Source organism: Akebia trifoliata, chromosome 13 (genome assembly GCF_017979445.1).
Source record: "Akebia trifoliata isolate Shusen 1 chromosome 13, ASM1797944v1, whole genome shotgun sequence".
Taxonomy (NCBI): Eukaryota; Viridiplantae; Streptophyta; class Magnoliopsida; order Ranunculales; family Lardizabalaceae; genus Akebia; species Akebia trifoliata.
In genome coordinates, this window is record NC_141387.1 from 32337706 (window position 1) to 32360117 (window position 22412).

The 22412-nt window shown below is 35.2% G+C and overlaps 1 protein-coding gene across 1 annotated transcript in view; it reads left to right on the plus strand.

The window, feature by feature from the left end:
* Positions 1-22412, plus strand: part of NUA (nuclear pore anchor) — a 48889-nt gene that overhangs the window by 9188 nt on the left and 17289 nt on the right. The window contains exons 7-28 of the mRNA XM_086421963.1: positions 286-375; positions 470-547; positions 839-948; positions 2848-2968; positions 3091-3183; positions 3808-3856; positions 7276-7379; positions 7457-7525; positions 8521-8661; positions 8766-8870; positions 9000-9113; positions 9283-9367; positions 11153-11196; positions 11278-11351; positions 13749-13851; positions 13951-14085; positions 14220-14318; positions 14387-14428; positions 14534-14587; positions 17758-17937; positions 18095-18142; positions 21615-21662. Of these exons, the coding sequence (XP_086278089.1) occupies positions 286-375; positions 470-547; positions 839-948; positions 2848-2968; positions 3091-3183; positions 3808-3856; positions 7276-7379; positions 7457-7525; positions 8521-8661; positions 8766-8870; positions 9000-9113; positions 9283-9367; positions 11153-11196; positions 11278-11351; positions 13749-13851; positions 13951-14085; positions 14220-14318; positions 14387-14428; positions 14534-14587; positions 17758-17937; positions 18095-18142; positions 21615-21662 (1986 nt within the window). The remainder of the gene's footprint in view (positions 1-285; positions 376-469; positions 548-838; positions 949-2847; positions 2969-3090; positions 3184-3807; positions 3857-7275; positions 7380-7456; positions 7526-8520; positions 8662-8765; positions 8871-8999; positions 9114-9282; positions 9368-11152; positions 11197-11277; positions 11352-13748; positions 13852-13950; positions 14086-14219; positions 14319-14386; positions 14429-14533; positions 14588-17757; positions 17938-18094; positions 18143-21614; positions 21663-22412) is intronic.

Consider the following 22412-nt stretch of genomic DNA (forward strand, 5'->3'; position numbering starts at 1 on the left):
TGTGGTGAATAATTGATTTTCAACTTTTCTTACAGAAACAGTAATTTTTTATGATCTGGTTTGCTTCGACTGAACACATTATTCTATGTGCTTTTCTGATACTGTGATTCTGTTGCTTCGAAGTTCATGTTACTTGCCATGTTAAATTTCACATTTTTGGATGTGTGCATTTATGTAATTTTCAATGCCTTCTCATATTGTTTTATCCATTATTAATATTTTTTTTAATAAGTCATTATTAAGTTCTTTAATGTCCAGTTGATTTTCCCCCCCTGATTGTTGAAGGTTACTAAGCTTGTTGACCTTTACAAAGAGAGTTCCGAGGAATGGTCTAAAAAGGCAGGAGAGCTTGAGGGTGTGATCAAGGCGTTGGAAGTAGGAACATTCAGTATTATTGGTGCATTTTAACTCACTTCATATTATTTTGGCATGCCATTCTCATGTCATGTTTTCGTTGTTATTGCCACAGACACATTTGAGCCAAGTTGAGAATGATTATAAGGAGAAGCTTGAAAAGGAAGTCTCTGCAAGAACAAAGTTTGAAAAGGTATGCTATCTTGTATTCTTTTATTTATTTAATTTTATTTGTTTTCCTTTTCATTGTCGCTTAAGCAAGCACCCCCTTCAAAGTTGTGGGTCACGCCTCACTGATAGCAAATCAGTTGGTGAAATGGTGTACTTCTATTTATTTAGGCCTTCTTAGGGGCATCGCAGTGTTTTTCTAGATACTAATATCTTTACCAGTTTGCCTGCACTATAAGGTTGATTTCACTGTAAATCGTGATTTATTCTTCTCTTAATGTCCATTGCCATATAATACTCTTCTTTTTTGTTGCAGGAAGCAGCAGACTTGAAAGAGAAACTTGAAAAGTGTGAAGCTGAAATTGAGAGCAGTAGAAAGGCTAATGAATTGAGTCTTCTACCACTCAGCAATTTCGCCGAAAAGACGTATACTACACTGAAATTTAGCAGAAATCTTATTTTATTTTCTTCCTCTTTGATTGAATCCATGCCATGAAAAAAATATCCTCTTGGTTCTGGACTAATGTTGCTAATGACATACTTGTTTGTCACTACATAATTAGTGTTGATGCTTTTGTTTGTACTTTGTGGTGAGTGATTGGACATAACCATATTTATCCCCCCCTCTCTCTCTCTCTCTCTCTCTCTCTCTCTCCTTTTTTATTTAAGGTTGAAAGTGAGGTTTTAATCCCAAGTATGATGTAGGATGGTGATGCCTAACTTGGAATGATATATCTGAGATCGAGTGAATCATAAAAGCAATGTGAACATTAATTAAATGTTCATGCGCACATAAATTGATGAGAAAATCTAGTAAGAAGTTGATCAGGTCTTAAGGCAATCAAATCCCACAATATAAGCCCTTCAAGTGTTTGTGAGTGTTGGTACCATGACCTGGGGGTTTCAAACTCGCCTTCATCCCTTAATTACTGACCACTAACATACTTTCCTGTAAAAAACTCTCTTCCTTATCGTTTTTGGTGTTGGTGAATGTATCTACGGTGGGTTATTTTAGAAGATCTTGGGTTTTGAGGTTGGGGATCCTCTATCCCCTTTTTTCCTTATTGGTAGGATGTTGTGAAAATGACCCACTACAGTTTGAGGATGACACTTCCTTCCGTTGGTGTCTCATTCAATCCGTTGATGTTTTTGAGATGTCTTCTTTGTCGTTTTGATGCTTCTTCTAGTTTGAGCATTTATCTAGGTAAAAACAAACTCATAAGAGTAATGGTGTTGAATTATGTTAATTGTCTTGCAGACGTGAGTGTTATAGTGCATTTTCCCATGTCTTTCTTCGATCTTCCTCTAGGTGCTAGATACAAGTCTAAGACCATTTGTGATCCTGTCATTGAGAGGGTCAATATGAGATTTCTGTACTGGAAATCTTATTTCTTATCTAAAGGAAACAAACTGATTCTCCTATCCTATCTGCTATCTCTCCTTTCTCTATGCCTGCATGCATTGTTAAAAGGCTGGAAAAGCTGGCATGATCAGGATGACAATCCCAAATATTATTTAGGAAAATAAAATTTAGTTTGTCATTTGAGAAAAATGTTTTTAGTCCCACATTGGACACAAATTGCCTCGTCTCTCTTCCTAAAAGTTCCTGGGCCTCTCCACTCATTGCCAATTGGTTTTGAGTTGGACCCCAAAATTTCTCATGGTATAAGAGTGGGCCTTCTCATCGCCACGTTACCCAGTTCATGTCTCCATGTGCTTTCACCCAGTCCGGCCTACACGTGCGGGGGCGTGTTGAGTTTAGTCTCACATCGGACACAAATTGCCTTGTCTCTCTCCTTAAAAGCTCTCGGGCCTCTCCACTCACTGCCAATTGGTTTTGGGTTGGACCCCCCAAATTCATCAAAAATTTCGTGGGTTCGATGTTCGTATCTTCTGCATATTTTGTTGTGGGTAAATAATTTTGGATGTTCATATCTTTGCAGGAGGGTTTTTTGATTCCAAATATGGTGGTAGTCTATTGCGGACAATGGTCCTCTTTTTCTTAGAAAGTTTAGAAATCTTTTTTTTTTTATTTTTTTTGGATTTTGTCTCTAGATGGGACCTTGTTTTTGCTAGAGGGGAGGTTTTTTGTATATTTTTTTTGATAAGCAGATTTTTTTTTTTTTAATTTTCTTTCAATGAATCTCTTACACTTATAAAAAAAAAATGACGTTGTTAGTTTGAAATGCTTAAAATTTGTTGTAAAGTCAATCTGTGGTGGTTGATTTGCTCATATCATCAATTTACAATTGTTACTTTGGGATCTAGTCTATGAGAAATCTCCATATTCGATGTTTATGTTCCAATTTGATTGCAATTTTTCAGATGGATGTGTAGAACTGACTCTGATGAGATAGGTGAGGATAATCGCATGATTGTTCCCAAGATACCTGCAGGTGTTTCAGGAACAGCATTAGCGGCTTCCCTTCTGCGTGATGGTTGGAGTGTAAGTAAATTCTTATATTTTCATGGCTTTCAGTAAATTCCTTCTATATTTTCATGGTATTAAGTGTTTCTATTGTTTTGGTTAAGATTCATGGGTTTGTGATTAAGTTCTTTGGCTTATAGTTGGCTAAAATGTATGAGAAATATCAAGATGCTGTTGATGCATTGAGGCATGAGAGCTTGGGACGAAAGCAATCACAAGCCATTTTAGAACGGGTAATATTGACGTTGTGTATTATTTTCTTTTCTTTTCCCTTTATCTGTGTCACTCACACTCACTCCCTTTTTTTAATTGGTAAAATGAAGATATTAGAGGGTGAAACCCAAGAGAAAATATATGAAGTCCTAAGAGCTTGAGAAGACCTACAAAGGATTAGGGCCATTTAAATACAGAATACACTCAACCCCCAGGGGCGGAGCCAGGATTTTGCTCATGTGGGGGCAACCAAGAGTAGAAAAAAATTTGTGGGGACAATTAAGAGCGGAAAAAAAATTGTGGGGGCAATAGCGGCAGATTTCTTTATCCGCCACTAAAATCTGTTGCAATAGCACATTAATCCCTAGAATTTGAAAAACTCTTGTGGGGGCAAGTGCCCCCCACAGCCCCCACTCTAAATCCGCCCCTGCAACCCCCCCGGGTCCTCTCCAAATGACCCCACCACTATGTGTATCATACCTCCTGTTTAGTTTTTTTTTTTTTTTTCCCTGCGGATATTTCTAGGTTTTGACCAACGTACGTACCTTTAGCAATTATCTGATAAGAGCTGTGGAAAATTTCTGTGCGAGCATTGGTTTGTATGGAGTGTAAACTTATTTTTTTTCATAATTTTCTGTTTGCAGGTTCTACTTGAAATAGAGGAGAAAGCTGAAATTATTTTGGACGAACGAGGTATTGATGCCCTAAAAGTTAGCTAGGCGTGCTATTCTTTCAAGGGGAATAATTCTTACCATGGTTGACTGTTTATTTCTTTTGAAAAGAGTTTCTAGAAGTGCAACCAACAATATATACGAGTTTTATTCATTTTGGTTGCTTCTCCTGCTAAGGGTGGAGAGAGAATTCTAAGAGTTCGAACATGGTTTCTAAGGTGGTCAAGAAAATCTGAGACTTATAACTAAATAGAGCAATACTAAACATGGCTTCTTCGAGAAGAAACCCACCTAGTACACTTGCGACTTGATCTGCACTAGATAACATCAGTGAATAGAAGAAAGCTGGCTTGTTACAGGTTGAACAATCATATCAACCAGGCTTGATGGCAATCTGTCTGGTATGAAGTTTACGAAATACAACTATTCTATCATAGATTTATGAACAATATTCCATCGCAAACATACTAAGGAGTGGATTATACACGTGCACGCACACATAAGTATTGTTTTTTGATAATTATAATTTAATTAAAAGCGCAAAAGGAGGATGAGAGAGCCTCCACAAAGAACAAAGCTGATGTAGTGGAAACGTATGAATCAATAGATTTGAAAGGAATTAAGAGATTGTGTACAATGGAACACAAAATCAATTTGAATCAATAGATTCAATTGATAAACAAACAATAGCTTGAAAAAGATAAAACAAAGAACTAGAAAGTAACTAAGAGTTATAAAAGATAATTGAATTGATATGTTTTAATTGATTGAATTTCGTTTTTGAAGCTCCTTATAAAGATAACTTCATAACAACTTAGAAACCTTCCAAAATACTAAAAAGTAACTACCAATCTATGTATAATATAATACTAAGTATCTAAATCTATTACAATTCAATTTGAAAACTTCTAAGCACTTCTAATTATAACCTAAAGAATAAAACGAATTAAAAAAAAAAAGAAATTAGAAAACAAATTAGAACCTAAACAAATTAGAAACTAAACAAAAATAGAAACTTCCTAAAGTTGAAATAAAAACAAATAACTTCTAAATTATTTAAAACTGAAATAGACTAAACACATATGACTGAAATCAAAATTGGGTTGAGTATGGACCCAACCTGGTCAAATCAAATCAGGCTGGTCAAACTGAGTTAACTCTGTCAGATCTGGATAGGTTGATTCGGCCATGAAAATTCTCTTCCCTTTACCCTTTTTATGGTTCACTTTCTCTAGAAAATCAAGAGCAATCTGTTCTACATCATGTAGATGTCCTACATCAAATGCACAAGAGACGAGGACAACAGAGAAAAAAACAAACAATAAAAGGCAAAGAACCAGAACAATCTAACAAAAGAAGAGCATTAGATAGAGCAATACTCAACCCATCTTAACACAAACTCCTCGAAGAATACCCCTTCGAACTCTTGACTCAACTTGCACCACATGAAAAGTAAGCCCAAAATCAATTCTTGAACTGACTTCTCCACACCTTGGAAGACCCTTCTGTTCCTCTCTTTCTGAAGTCCCTTACCGATGGAAAAAGGAACATCTGTTTTCCTTTATCCATCAACATTTGAATATTGTTTTTGTTTTGTTTTGTTTTTGATAGGTCAACATTTGAATATTGTTAGACAAAATGTTACAATGTTGGTTGGTTAGAATTCTGGCGACGATTTTCCGAGGGCCAGTATAGGGATTTTGTATATGAGACTTGAAACCAGAAGAGTCGCCTTATACTCTGCAGTCAAGGTAAGAATGAAAAAGTTGTAGTATAACCACTTCATCCTTGATAACCATATTGCTGTCTGATCTAGGATTTCCATTTGAGCAACCATTAGGATATAACCTTCGATAGATGATTAACCACGAACTTTAGGCACCCATAAGGGTGATTTGCAAATTGAAGCTATTATCTCATAAGGATTTTTCACATAAAGAAGGTCAATTGACCAATGAAACAAATTTTTGATTCTAGCAATAATCTTCCAAGCAGCATATATTTTTTCCTCAAACTTATGTTTTTCTATTATTTCATGCTCTAACTTGAGCTTAACTATGCATTGTTTAATATTTTCAAACAAACTTTTAGGTATGATCCAAGCTAAAGTAACATATCTTGTCATTATGACATTAATTAGGCTTATATCTTTTGATAGGGGAATTTTATTCTTTTAGAAATGGTCAATTTGCATTAAAATCTTGTTTCTTTGAAAATTACTGCTAGGAGAAAAAAGCTTGTTTGTTTAGTTGATGAATGTATTTAGACTAAATAGATTTTGAGGTATAATTTATTAAATTACAAGATATAAGGTTATTACTTCGGCATTTCTGACCCAATGTTGTGAATATAATTGTTCATTAGCGCCCCCCCCGGGATCCACGCAAAAAAATAAATTCATAAGACCTAAAACAGAAAGAAAAGCTTTTCATTGGTTACATTGGCTACTTTTTATACAAGAGATTAATAGACCCAGTTACCATGTTGAATTTACAAAATAAAATCACTTGCTCAAAATTTAAGAAATTTCCAGAAAATAGACATTGATTCTACTTCTTTAAACTAAACTTCATCTGAAACCAATTTTAACTGACCTCAACCGACCTATAGGCTTAATAACTTTAAAAATGAACCCTAAATAATATGAGCAAATCATAACTAGTATCCTTCCATAAATCGTCATAGTCTGTACTTTTATCGTATTTCGCTTTGAACATATGTGATTTATGTAGTATTTGGCCATTGGATGACTGCTTAAATGGTTTCCAAAGTTAAGACATTCTCCTTGGCATGGATAAAGATGCTATAAATGAAGTGGCATTGTTTTGCTGAATTCAAGTTCCCTTGGCTGTGAGAAATTCTTCCTTGTAGGTATTCCTTTCTTGTGCTGAGTATCTTGTATGATATATCTTCTTTTTTTTTTTTTTTTGTTGTTTGTTGTTTTTTCATTTTAATGTTTTTCATTCGTGTTGAATCATAGTTGCCAAAATTAAGGCATTCGAGATCTTCTTTAGTTGGAACAATACGACCTTGAATGAAGGCTTTTACCATATGGCCCCAATTATCCTCTGGGGAGGAATTCCACGCCTTTGTTTGACCTTTCTGGAAAGTTCTTTGATCAATATTTTTTTTGAACACTTCACCCGAGTTGTATCCAAAATGTATGTAGAAAAGCTCCGTCAGACATACCATTATTTTGCCTTTGATACCTTGAAGTCTGTTTTTTTGTATAAAGAACATATTATTTTTCTTGTTTGATTGCATTTCTTGAATATGAACTCATTATGGCATATCAAAGCCATTTGTTATTTTGTTGATGTATATTACTATGATAGTCTTGCTGCTGAAGATACTTTCAGACTATAAGCCTTTTTCATTAGATATTTTTTCCTTTTAAGGTCATTATTTAGATCACTGATCACTATCATTCACTTGTCATAGCTGAACATGAGAGAATGGTGGAAGCTTACACTGTGATGAATCAAAATTTACAGCAGTCACTCTCTGAACAGTCAAATTTAGAGCGCATCATCCAGGATTTAAAGGTATAATATTTTCACTGTATCAGTTTGAGTGGCATATTGTTCCTTTTCTGCTTTATCTTCATATAGTTCTGTCTCAGGCTAACTTAAGGAGGCATGAGCGTGAATATGGTGTTGCACAGAAAGAAATAGTTGATCTCCAGAAACAGGTAAGTTTTTTCTATGACCTATTACTAATGAAAAGATTTAGTTTTTTCCTCTCTCTCTGATGCAGTAGGAAAGTACCGAATTTTGGTTAGTTGCTGTTTTGAGACAGATTTTTCACTTCTAATGAATTTCTAGCAGTAGAATAACAGAAAATAGCGATAGACAAGCAATAGGATCAAAGTTAGAATAAGAATATGAATTTCTAGGGGAAAAAAAGACCCAAGAAAGACTCCTTAATCTGTTTATGGAGAAAAGTCTGAAAAGCTGATTGCAAAAATCATAATAAAGTATTTATATTAGGGTTACAACAATCCTAACATCCTAGTCCTTGATTACTTCATTAAACTTTTAATTCTAACCTTTCAAGATACTTAAAAACTCATATGATAATAGGTACGTTACTATTTTCAAGGACTAGGAGCATAACTATCACCTATAAAACTAACATAAAACAAAAAAAACTCCAGAAATATAAGAAAAACTCTAAGTTAACTAGAGCCCAACCTAAGCCTGCTAGTGTTCTTTCTGGCCTTGGTGCGCCTCTTGGATGCTCCTGCATCGCACGCACACGCAGTCTCTCTTTCTTTTAATTTTTTTTATTGCTTGAAATTATATATCTGCAAATAACAAATGCTTGTGACTTCAATTTTGTGGACGAGTTTTTGTAATCAAAATTGTGCGAATTCTGCCTAAAGTGTCAGATTCCTCTTCCACCCCTTCCTTTCCTCTTTTGCCAAGTTGCTGATGCTGATAATTGAACTTGGAACGAACTGAAACTAGTATCCTCTTCCTGTAAAATGGTTTTGTAGTTAACATAATGTCTATTTAGATAGTACCTGTATTAGTACTTCTGGCTTCTGAGGTTATGGATGGTAGGTAATTATATCAGTGTGTCAAATTATCTTGACATATCATTTTTGGGATAACTGTATTTACTCATCTGAATTTAGGAATACCAGCCATTATGGTAGTTGACTTTTGGGTGCTCTTATTTCAGGTGACAGTTCTTCTTAAGGAATGCCGAGATATTCAACTTCGTTGTGGATCAGTTAGTCAGGCTTATGCTGATGACTCTACTACATCTGATGTTGAGTTGAATGATGAGTCTGATGCTGAAAAAGTTATTTCAGAACGCTTAGTGAGTATTATTTATTTGAAAGCTATCTTTTTATTTGATTATTCTCTTTACAAGATGAAAATTGTAAACCTTGACTTTATCTTGTTGTGAAATGTTTGATGCAGCTGACCTTTAAGGATATAAATGGACTAGTTGAGCAGAATGTACAGCTACGAAGCCTTGTGCGCACCCTTTCCGACCAGAATGATAAAAGAGACTCAGAGTTAAGGGTAATTATGAAGCTTCTTTTTACACTGTATTATAATTAATGGATAGTTGCTTTCAAGAGAATTGTTTCACATGCCGAAATTAGTTAATTTTTAGTTGAGTTGATTCTGTGATCAACTGTGAGCTTTCAGGAGGCGTTTGAAATGGAGCTCCAAAAGCAAAGTGACGAAGCTGCCAATAAAGTTTCAATTGTATTAAAGAGAGCGGAAGAGCAAGGGAGCATGATTGAATCACTTCACAGCTCTGTAAATTTCTACTACGAAGGCTAAACTGTTTTTCTATTTATGCGAATTGCTGATAATTTGGTCATCTATCAAACCATGGGAATGAAGATTACTGATTTTATCGATCAAAAAAAAAAAAAAAAAAAGATTACTGATTTTAACTTTTTTTAATTTTTAAATTGCTTCATAGGTTGCAATGTATAAGAGATTATATGAGGAGGAACTTAAACTTCGGGCCTCTTCTGGTTCTGTTGAAATTGTTCCAGGTACCCTTGGTATGTTACCTAAACCAGATTTTGTGTTTGATTGATTGTTTTTTTTTTTTTTTTCCTTTTACATATAAAAAATTACATTATTTCTGGGTTTATTTATTTACTTCCACCGTTTAAGAAGGCTCTTAAGCATATGCGAATGATGGAAAGCATATGTTCTGTTTTCTCTGATATATATGGGAAATGCTAACGTTCAAGACCTCATGGGGACGTTAGCATTCTCCACCACATTTTTTCCCCCATAATACCTTTTCCCATTTTGTCTTTTAGTGAAAAGACAAGGGTATGTTAGTCTTTTACATAATAAATGCTTGTCTTTTATATGAGAAATGCTAACTTCCAAGACTTCATGGGGACGATAGCATTCTCCACCACATTTTTTTTTCTTCTAATAATACCCTTGCCCATTTTGTCGTTTAGTGAAAAAGATAAGGGTATGTTAATCTTTATAAAAATGTTTGTCTTTTACATAATAAATGTTAAGGGAATTTTAAATGGTTTGTTTGTAGTAATTGCTTTAGCAATCAATGCTAACATAATAAATGCATTTATTAAGGGCATAATAAATGCATTTATTTTGTAAAAGACTAACATACCCTTGTCTTTTTTACTAAAAGACAAAATGGGTAGGTGTATTATTGGAAAAAGAATGTGGTAGAGAACACTAACATCCCCTTTGAGATCTTGGACGTTAGCATTCCTCTATATATATATTTGTTATATGTTCCTTCATTGCTTCAAATCATGATGAATTGTTCTTACTCTTCTAAAGCAATTTACTTTTTTCTTTTTGCAGATCTTTTTTGAATATGCTTGATTTTCTTTTGATATATATATATAAATAAAGTTGGAAAGAGGAAATATAGTAAAGTTAAAGGTGTAAAAGATGAAAAACAATGAAATATGTTAGAATGGGTAAAAGACGAAATATAGTAGAGTTAGGAGTGAAGAGTAAAAGAAATAAAGTGGACCTCACAAAATTATAGTTTGATAGATTGGTGGATTAAAGAGGAAATATAATCATGTTAGAGAGAGTGAAGAGGAAAGACAAAAAAATGTGGTGTAGGTTGATGGGACATTTATCCAACTACAAATTGTTGTTATGGGGACATTTATCACCAACTCAAAAAATACAAAACTGTAGCAACTCAGTTGTATTTTTTTAATATAGATTTGGAGGTTAAGAGGGTAAAAGATGAAAAACAATAAAGTGAGTCAAAGGGGTAAAAGAGGAAATATAGTAAAGTTAGAGGGGGTGAAGAGTAAAATAAATAAAGTGGGCTCCACAAAATTGTAGCTTGATGGGAGTTTTATCCTCTGCTATTCTATAGCTGGATGAGAAGTTTATCCTTAACAAAATTGTAGATCCACTTTTGTGGGGGACAAACTTTCATCCAACTAGGATAACCATCCCATCTAGCAAGAGTTTTTATGGGGCATACTTTATTTCCTTTCCTCTTCACCCCTCTAACTTTACTATATTTCCTCTTTAACCTACTTGATTGTTTTCCATCTTTTACCTTTTAACCAAAATAATAATAATACCCCCAACTTTATTTTACTTTTTCCGCTTTTACCCCCTTAATCCCAAAGAGGATGCCCGTGCCAGCTACGATAAACAGTTTTTGTGGGGCTCACTCTATTGTCTTTCCTCTTCATAGGCACGGGCGAACTCTAGTATATATGTAAAACATCATTCACTGATTCAAAATCCGTGTAAATTTTGATGTATGCACAGTTCTGATTGGCATGGCTCTGCTAATGCAACTTATAATTTGTTGGTAGCAGATCATGGAAGGAAGGACCTTATGCTTCTCCTCGAAGGTTCTCAGGTATGGGTCACAAAGGACACAGTGAAAGGTGGATATGTTTCTTTTCTTTTGTTAACATTCTTTGGTAAAATATATTTTCAGGAATCTTCTAAAAAGGCGCATGAACAGGCTTCTGAGCGTGCTAAAACTTTTGAAGAGGAGTTGGCTAAATCTAGGTAAATTTAATTCTATTACCCATTAAATCATCTTATGGATTCATGTGATTGCTTTAACAGTCACCAAGTTAGAAGGGTCTATTTGCCTGGAAAATGAAAGACTAGGAACTTCAAAATACATGGGAAAATTATCTTGTAAAAATGAAACTCTCTGTTTGATTGCATTTTAGGGGAAAAAAGAGAAAAAAAGAAGAACATAAGAAGAAGAGGTTCGGAGCTCCTGTTTCTGGGGAAATATAGGAGGATAAGACGAAGAGAGATTCATTTTGGGGGGGGGGGGGGGGCGTATTTCTTTTTCCCATGGGGTTGGATGAGAAAATGAAATCCATGTAAGAGTGATTTTTTAGATGAGGGTGAAATTCTTTTCCAAGGAAAATGTGCAATCAAACAACCAAAAATGCAATTTTCCATGGAAGAAGCAATTCCCACCCATTTTCCATGAATAACAAAACATATCCTAAAGTTTTTTATTTCTTATTTATTACAGTAATTTTTATGGGTGGGCAAGCTTTGTACTTATTTTGGCCCTCTTACCAGAAACTAAAGAAGAGCAAAATCTATGTAAACCATTTACCTAGTTTTCAGTCGTAGACTGAATATTGCTGAGAAAGTTATACATTCACGAATGATATACCTCCCTTTTTCTAGAAATAATATGTCGTTTATATTACATGATGGACTTTAAAGGTACATGATTTTAAGCTTGTTCAAATTTAATGGTATCACAATGTTATCATAGGGAACCTTTTCGGTAATGTTGTGCACTTAGACATTTAGCATACCTTTATTTATTAAAGCATACGAATTGTGACCTTTGGATATTTTCTTAAATCATGACACATTGACACAACCCTCACACTTGGCCATAAATGGTCTTAACTGGAAGTTTTGATCTGTGCTAGAGGGAGCATATGAATTTGCATATGGTTCAACTTTTTATAGGATAGAGTATGAGTTGAACCAAGTATGGTACACAATTTTTATGCTGCAACTCGCACAACCGGCCTTTCCTGCACATGACCAAATGTTTTCAATCGACTTTGCCATTGTTTTTCACTTATTGTGACTTTTTCTATATTTCCATTTTTTCTTTATAAGCAGAATATATCATTGAATTGGAATAGGCAGTCATGGTGACCAGCCAAAACTCACAAATACATCCACAGAGCTACAAGAACCAACACTAAATCACCAAATTACTGCACACTCGCTCCCATATACCTAAGAAATCTTCAAAGATCATCCTTTGAACTCCTTAAAATTTTTACAGCAATAAAACAGAAGACCCAGGATAGACAAATAATCTTGTGACATGCTCTTTGATTCCCCGAGAGATCCTCTGGTTTCTAACTTTCCATATTCCCCCAACATATTTCTTTCATTGCTATATTCTCATGATGAATTCAGTTCTACTTTATCTTTCATAGTTTTTTCACTCATCAATTTTAGCATCCTCACTTTCTTTTTTATAGGTAAAGATAGATTCATTAGTAAAAAAAGGGGTCGAGATGACCACCCAAAAGATACAATGAACACAACCTATCAAAAAAGTCCAACACCGTGCTCCCAAGGAGCTATAAAAGGCAAACCCCCTCCCACCTAACAAGGAAATCCTCAAAAAAGACCCCTCTGAACTCGTTAAACCTTCTACGCCAACAACAGCAAAGCTAACACACCAATCATGACCTCATGCTCCTCCCTCTCCTTATCTTCATACGTATGCTGATTTCTTTCCTTCCAAATGCACCGACACAATGTGAATGTCACAAAGACCTTCCCCAACCTGACCAACTCTTGGCACAATCCTGCATTGATCTAGGAATACTTGGACAATATTTGCTTCACTATTTGGTTAATCCCATCATCATTTCCTCTAATTGATACACTCTGTACTCAGTGGCATTCTCATTATGACATGCATTAAGGAATTTGAGGGGGTCTTCTTTGAGGATTTTGTTGTGAGATGGGATAGGGTTTGTTATTTGTCGGGATAGTTTTTGTTTCTTGTGGTGCTCTTTGCTTTTCTTTTTTTGCTGTTTTCTTTGTTCTGGTTGGGTCCCCTTGACCGCCCTCGCTCTCTTTGTTCTTCAATAAATTCATCTTTATCGATCCAAAAAAAAAAAAAAAAAAAGACTTGAGTTTTGCTTGACATAGTCATTATGAAAACTCATTTTAAAATTGGCTTTGCATTTTATTCTCAGTGTATGCTATTCCATTTAGCTCTTAAAAGTGATTCTCTTTATGGTTGATATATTTTGTAAAGCTTTTCCTTGCATACTTGATAATATTTATGTCCAATTTCTCCGCTACCAATTTTTATTTGTTTTTTTATCACTTCCATCATGCCTTTGTTTTCTTTCAATCTAACGTCATGGATATTTGATTTGTTGCCATCAGGAGTGAATCTGTCTCACTACGAACAGAGCGTGATAAGTTTGCTATGGAGGCCAATTTTGCACGAGAGAGACTTGATAGATTTATGAAGGAATTTGACCATCAGGTTGAACATATGTACACACTTATATGGGTATTTGTATTACTATATGCATTCTTGTATGTATAACACCTTTCTTAACACATTCATTGGATACTATGCCAGAGATCCGAAATCAATGGAGTTCTTGCTAGAAATGTCGAGTTCTCTCAGCTGATTGTTGAGTACCAACGAAAACTTCGTGAAAGTTCTGATTCTTTGCATGCCGCGGAGGATCTTTCACGAAAATTAACTATGGAGGTAAGGATTATCTCCAACACACCTTTTAGGCATATTTCTTTTGATGTTCTTCACTGTACCCTGACCTATGACTTATATATTTAATAGTTTCTTCCTTCTAGTGAATACAAAATGCATTGGTTATTCCTCAACAGGTTTCTATTTTGAAGCATGAAAAAGATATGCTACTAAATTCTGAAAAAAGAGCTTGCGATGAAGTTCGTAGCTTGTCAGAGAGAGTCCATCGTCTTCAGGTAGGAAAAATACACTCACAATCTCATTTGTTGCATAATCTTTATCTGGTCTTAATTTTTGGATGTAGGCAAGTTTGGACACAATTCAGAGTGCTGAGGAAGTTCGTGAGGTAAGATCTTCTTAATTCATATTTATTCTTTCTTCTTTTTCTAATTCTTCGATCTGAATAAATTTCATGTTTACTAAACTTTCACATCTTCCCTTGGAATCATAGGATGCCAAAGCTCTAGAAAGGAGAAAGCAAGATGAGTACTTAAAACAAGTTGAGGTTTGTTTCTTATACACGTATCTTTATGAAGCTGTTGGAAACTCTTATTAGGTCTAGCTACCATGATCTCCCTTTCTTAAATTTTTGAAATATTTTTTTTGCGTAATTTTTGTCATTTTTTCCCTTTCTGTTTTATGATTTGTGTCATGTTTCATTGATGGGATGGTTTTAGTTACCTAAATCTGTCACATGTTGAGCAATTTGTAAAGTCATGATTGTTTAGTCTTCATTATAACAATGACTGGTTGCGGAGGCAGGCTGAGCATTTGTATTTGGAAACTAGAGACAGTATTCTGTGTTCTATTAGGCAAACCATACACATGACTAGCATGGACTGTCTCACTCAGGAAGCCATACAAATATTGGGGTGTTTTACTTGGCAAACTTTCAGTCATAACTTTTCGCTTTTCATAACTTTTTGACCTCTCCATGAAGCCTAAAGAATGTTAACTAGCGTGTGAGAGTTCCAATATTAGGGCGAAAATTACCTTGGTCTAACTGTCTATTGGATCTATTTGGAATCCAAGAACCGTAGCCACCCGCCCCGTTTGAATATTTTCTTAAAAGATCAATTTGAAGGCTGTCCATTCTCATAGATCGATTGATCAGTCGATTGATAATGCCCATTTCATGCAAATTATCCTTTTTAACTAAAGGGCATTATCGAGATCATCCGGAGTATATCTCCATTTTTACACGTAAAGTTCATGTTCCTACAAAATATCTGTGATAGAGGCATTACTTGTTAATTTGGATAATTCATGATAATCACATATTTAGGAGCACCGAAGGGAGCCAATGGATTCTCATGATGATCATTAAATTATAGCACATTTAGGAGAGGAACATGAACGCTTAATTGAGACCCAAGTCAAAAGTTCCACCCCAAGTTGACTTGTGGATGCCTCATGGTACTTAGCCAACATCTAATAGGAGATGCGCCATTGTACTATGTAGGCCACCCAAGCCCAACTTGGATTAATCTTTTGATATGGGCCCATTATTTTTGGAGCTTTCTCTCTCCTTCCACCACATCCACTTGGAGACCATCTAAAGGTACTACATGACTACATCAAAGCCTTCTCGTTAATTTTATCCTTAATTGGATGCACACCCCAACACCAATGCATGTTGAAGAATTGACAAAGGATAAGCCAATGCTCTCTCCAAGAATCCAAATTCCACCAATGGAAGTCCTCCACAAGTAAGAGTTGTTGGACACCTTCTCTTAGACTTTCTTCTCTTTCCCATATCTTTCCATTTCAAGCTTCGTCCATATCTTTCTTTTGAGCATATCCTCCTTTTACACTAATTTGGGAGCAAAAGTCAACCACCATCGTCTCTTGTCCCATTCATACCTTGCCACATCACCCACCTTTTCACCAACCTCTTTCCCTCACTTTTTACCTACCAAGCTTTTGATTGATTTTCCTTTTATTCTCTCATTTTTTTTTGTCCTTTTTTTCTTCTTCTTCTTCTATTTAATCACTTCTTTTCATCTCTAGAATGGCTCTCACTCTAGAACACATCTTGACACATTAGGAAATCTCTCTCCATCTTATTATTTTTTCTCATTACCATGTCTTCCTACATCATGCTTGGCGAAACTTTTTTCTAGGGCTAAATAGGAGACTCTCTCCTCCTCTCTTTGGGATATCTATTGGTACATCATCATGACTTGAGGAACTTATTTGTACATGGGCTTATTCTCTATTTTCATTTTGTATTGTAAATGCTTTCAATTTTGTATATAAAGTATGTATCTTTATTACTACACTTTATATTAATTAATTTAAAGAGGTATCTCATGATCTTGTTTGTGTTATAGTGTTGTTCTACTTTGGTTTTTCATGTCAAACATGATTAATGTTTAGGGGTTTACATTAGTTACGTCATTTATGTTCTAGTTTACTCTAGACTTGGCTTTGAATGCTATAATACATTGATGAGAACTACCCTATTTTGGACTTATAGTTTGAGTTTATTGTCTTATTGGTTTGACTGGGAAAGCTCTTTAGCTCACCCCACCTTTCTTGATAGCATCCAAGAAGTAACAAAGGAGGAATGCTTGGGTTGAATCTCTATGCCCTAGCTTCCATCTCTTGCTATTTCCTTTACATTTTTTATTGTTTACACTTCAAGCAAACTCTTATATTTCTCTTACGTCTTTATTTTCTTTACATTACACGCACATTCCATCCACAACACATCACATACATCTTATCTTTTCACCTTTTTCTTTTTGTTCTTTGTCCTTAGTTTTGCACATTCACCCCAATCCTTGTGAAGAATGACTATGGTTCACTCATGTTAAAACTTGACCTATAATACCTACATCCTAGGTGCACTCACACTTTGTTACACTTCTACTTTATGTTGGGGGTAATTTTAAATGTTGCACCATTTGTTTTTCACTGGCCAAGAGCAGTACATCTTTGTGCCTCTATCTTAACTAGAGTGTGCACATTGAAGTGGGTAACATTGTTTCAATTTCGAAATTTACTGAATAAATTCAATTCTTGAACACCCTCTTGCAGGAAGAGTATGCTGCTCATAAGTCCTTAAACTTCACCGCAACACCATAGTGCCCCTTGAACTCTATATTGGAAACACATAGTTCTTGTTCTTTTTAATGTTTTTCCAAACACCTGTCCTAGTAGAAGGTATTTGAACAACTCCCATTCTAGATCTATATTTTAAGCCAGTATGCTTTTTTTTCCATTGTTAGATACTTAGATTAGGTTGGTGTATCTTAGGAAGGTATTGAGTTTTATGGACAGTTTTTTTGCTTGAACCTTTTGTTTTTTTATTTTAAACTTGGTGCATTGCTAGGGTTTTAATGTGGGATTGTGAACAGTTAGATGTTGTTTGCAGGGGCAATCTGGATGCAAGTAGTGTAGTTGTACTGGATTGTAGATCCTCACACACACACTCTCTCTCTCTCTTTCTTGTCCCGTGTTTAAAATGTTTCTGATTGCTTTCCCTTTTCATTGAAGTGCCGTCTTTTCTTATTGGGAATGATGCTTAAGAATATTATTGTCTCCACTGCTGGCTTCCTATCAATTTTTAATATTTATATTTGTATTTGATTTAAATGTTGGAATTCACCATGCTTCTAAGCTAATGATTTTTTAGTTCTGCACTGTGATGCTACTTGGTGCTAAATGCAGAGGGAATGGGCTGAAGTAAAGAAAGAGCTTCAAGAAGAGCGGGATAATGTACGGACTCTTACTCTTGACAGGGAACATACACTTAAAAATGCTATGCGACAAGTAGAAGAAATGGGAAAAGAATTAGCTGATGCCTTACGTGTTGTTGCGGTGGCAGAGTCAAGAGCAGCAGTGGCTGAGGTGTATATTCATTGTGAAAGATTACTTTTATTTTCTCCTATGGGCCCAGGCCTTTCCTTTTGCTGTGAATTGTGATGATCTCATGCGATCAATCTTTGCTAGCATGTTATGAAAATAAATATTTGACTTGCATTTTGATTGACTTGTTGTTGCTTAGGCTCGATGCTCTGATTTGGAGGCAAAGGTTAAATCATCTCAAATTAAGGTACTTACTTTCTCTGAAATGCAACCTGTTTTTCATTAATGCATCACCTATCCAAAAAACATAAGTAACAGTGCACCTGTGTTTTTTTTTGTTGTTGTGGTACTTCTGCAAGGATATTATTTCTTATTGGGTTGTTGAACCTCTGCCTATGCTCATGAAATCTGCCCCACACTTGATGTGATATGTATTTGATTCAGAAAATTCTATTAGTCTCCCTTTAAACAATTTTTTTGTCATAATCTTTGCGGTGGTAATAGTCATGCAGTTCAATTAAAGCTTTCCAGCTTTTGTCTACTTTTTTTCTTTCTATTTTTATTCTAATGTTTTATCTGAAATCGGACACGAGTGGCTTTTTTTCCCTAAGTTTTTTGAAGCTCACTTCTAAGTATTTTGTAGGAAACACTAAATGAAAAAAGGCAAATTGGATGTGTAGGTCCGTCGAATTTGCTTGGATTTAGCCAAATTTGACAGAACTTGATGTTGAATTTACCCCTTTTTTCAAGTACTGAAATTTACTGTTTATGCTTATCTGCTTCAATGTTTCCCCCAATTGTTAACATTTTTTGTACCACTTGTACGACTTAAATTTTAATGCCAGTCTCAAAGGCAAGCTCTAACAGAGGTAAATTCTAGAATAGAAACTTAAAGTGGCGATAAAAGACCTGTTAGGGCCCTTATGTAATGATTATCCCATGAATGTTTCTTGTCTTAGAAACAGTTTTGCTAAAAGTATTTCTAGCGGAAACAGTTTTGTCTTTGGATGGAGTTTGGTGGTGGTGATACATGGTTGTCATTGGAAAAATGTTGATGCTAGATGGTGGTTGTTTATTGTGGCAATAGTTACAGGGGTATGTTGGCAGCAGTGAGAAAATGGTGGTGGTTGTGAGGGTAGCTACATTGATTGTGATGAGGCAATTGTGTGGTTGCAGCAGCAGTCATAGTGCCAATTGCAGCTGCATTAGCTGTAAGGGTTGTTATGTGCTGACACTGGGGACAATGACAATGGTGATGGTGGCGGTCTCCATGGAGGTGATGGGGTGTGTTAGTAACGACAGTAACTATCGTAGTCTCCATGGAGCTTATGAGGTGTGTTAGTGATGACAGTAACTATCGTGGTGACAGTTGAGTTGATGGTCGATAGAGAGTATGATATGGTGTGGGGTGAAATGGCAGAATAAAGAAAGGGGTATGAAGGCAGTAGTTTTTGTGACTATAAACATGTGGTTTCCTTTCTTCCTTCAAATGAATAATTGCTTTGTTTAGAATTATTGCTTTTCTTTTCTGGAAAAATTGACTTTAGGTGACCTATAGAAGAAGGTAATTTAGCTAATAAATGAATATAGCAACCATAGCCATTTATTTTATATGTTCCTAATGGCCCCATAAAATCTGCCTTCTCAACAGGCCTCTTTGGTGTGAAAGATTCCACGATAAAAAAAATATATTGTGAATTAGTTGGTGAAAAAATTCATAATTTTTTGATAAGTCATGATTCTTTCATTCCGTGATTTAATCCCGAGTTATTCACAAAGCTTTGAAAATTAATTTTTATGTTAAATTTAATATGAAAATTTGGAACTTTGTTGAACATTAGGTTTAATATATAAAATAAACATTTTTATGTCATCCATAAGAAATAATATATATTTTTGTTTATTCATTTCCCTCCCTTTTTCCCGACTTTTGCTGGTTTTACCATATTTTCCTGTGCTGATTTTTTTTTTCTTCCAAATTTCGACTTTGTCACTATGCTCTTAGAGGATAATAATTTAGGCTTCTACAATCAGAAATTTTCTGGTAAAAAAACAAGCCTTGTCCCTACTATTTGATTTCTTAAAGAATAGTTCCTTCAAAGAAAATAATGAAGCCTGTCTAGGATTTGTAAAAGTTATTGGCAGTCGCCATAAAAATGATGTTACATCTATGTAATAAAACACAATGGTCGACACCCACTGTCTTATACCCCACAAAACTGTAGCTACAGTTTTTTGGGGGGTATAATGATTAAGACAAAGGAGTGGGCTCTACACAAGCCCACTTTATTGCCTTCCCTCTTTTCTTCCCCTACTTTATCGTCCTTCCTCTCCTCCCTTCCCTTTTCAATAATACCCTCTAACTTCACTATCTTTCATCGTTTACCCCTTTTACCCCAAAGAGGATGCCTGTGCCGTAGGCACCTACAAACTCTATTAGCATTATAAATCGCGAATGGAGTCCCAATTGACTTAAATATAGAATAACATCCTCTATCTATGTACTTTTGAGCCAGTGTTGTGGGCTCCCTTTGTGATTTATTCATGGCATCATAAAATAACAAGGTGTGGATAAGATTTTTTTTTTGATAACCAAGAATTTTATTAGATGAGGACAAGGAGTCCATAGAGGAAACAAGAGAAGCCGGAAACAACAAACCAAGAAATAACATATGAAAAACTAGCAAAAAAAAACACAAAACGAAAGCACAAAAGCACAAAAGCAAAAGCGCCAACAACCACCACCCAGAACAGACACATAATGAACTAGCTAGAAGATCTCATCTGAATAAGAAATCTTCAAAGCGGTAACCCCTAAACTCGTGAAACTGCTTGCACCAATAAAACAATAAATCCACTATGCTAAAGATGATCTCTTGCGTCGACTGCTCCTTCCCATCGAAGATCCGCCCATTCTTTTCTTTCCATAAACCCCAACAGATGGCGGGGGAATGAAATTCCATAGAATCCTCTCTTTGAGACTTAGTCAGGATCCCTCCAACAATCGAGTAAACACCAAATTGAAAAAGGAGTACCCCAATGGAGGTTGAACAAAGAAAGGAAAAAGGACCAAACCTGATGGGCCACCCACAATGGAGAAAAAGATGATTGACCAACTCACCATTAGATTTGCATAGAGAACAAAATTCTGCAATAACTACTCCCCTCGATCTAAGATGATCAACTGTAAGGAGTCTATCCAAAGTCCCTACCCAAAGAAAGAAAGCAACTTTTGAAGGTATGGAAGTAGACCAAACCGAAGCAATTGGAAAAGAAGACTCCTCAACAGTGTCAAGAAGGTTGTATAAGATTAACAATGGAATAATGCCTGAAACAATAATGGAAAAAAAAGTTGTCAAATTTGGACTTTACAATGACTTTATTGAGCTTGGCAGAGCCAAGTGGTGTAATTGGAGTATGAGGTTCGAGGTGGCAGCAAAGCACTTATTAAAAGAAGTGGTACCAATGCTCTACTTGACTGTTTTTTATGGAGTTGCTAAAATGAAAACAGTAAAGAGTCTGAAGGTTCAACAGATGATATTTCACTGTGAAGTCTCTTTTCCCTGTTTTTGTAGAATATTAATATATCCCTATGCATTATATTTTGTTAAGATTTTTATTTTTTATTTTTATGGTTTCGCTGCAGCATCCAATGTATGTTTATTCTTATTTTGCTCAAAAAAGATAATTATTAATATTAGACTTCTCTACAAATCTAGGTTGCATTGGATGGTGGACACGATCCTTCTACTTCCTCAACTAATGAGGTCTGTTGTTCACTATTTTTAATTTTGTTTTTATCGATACTCTGTTTCAAATTAACATATTAGGTAAAAATGTATGTGTCTTGTATAGATGGATTTGATGCATTCCCTGGAATTAAAAAATTCTTGCGGCATTTCTAGTATATTTTGTGCGTTATCTTTTAAGTGGTGGCATTCTGATAATGTCATGTCCCACCGAACAAAACCTTCCTGTAGGTTACCATTAAAACATCCCAACCACTTATTAACTATGTTTACACCCCCAGATCCCCACCGAAAAAAAAAAAACCACACACCACCGCCATGGGAAGTAATATATATATATATATATATATATATATATATATATATTACTTCTTAACTTCTTTAATTATTTTATTATTATTATTATTATTTTGACTTTTGTGGTCAATACAAATTAAGGGATGGCTAGGCAAAATGAGACCCTTAGACGAGCCGATGCTTAGACAAAGCCTTACTTATTTTTCTAGGCATTGCTTATGAAAGAACTAAAGAATAAGTATAATATGATAAAATTTAAGGTAATATGTATAGCATATTTCCATGGGCTATGCTTGATATGGGTAGTAAAAATTATCAATTACTTATTTCTGGACTTGATTGTTCTCATTGCAAGCATGTTCTTTCTGTTCTTTGATTTTTTTGCTGCTGGGGTTAATCCCAAATTCCTGGTTGCTGTTATAAGCTTCGGCCTTAAGCTGGAGTTACTTTAGTGTTAAATCTAAAGTGTTC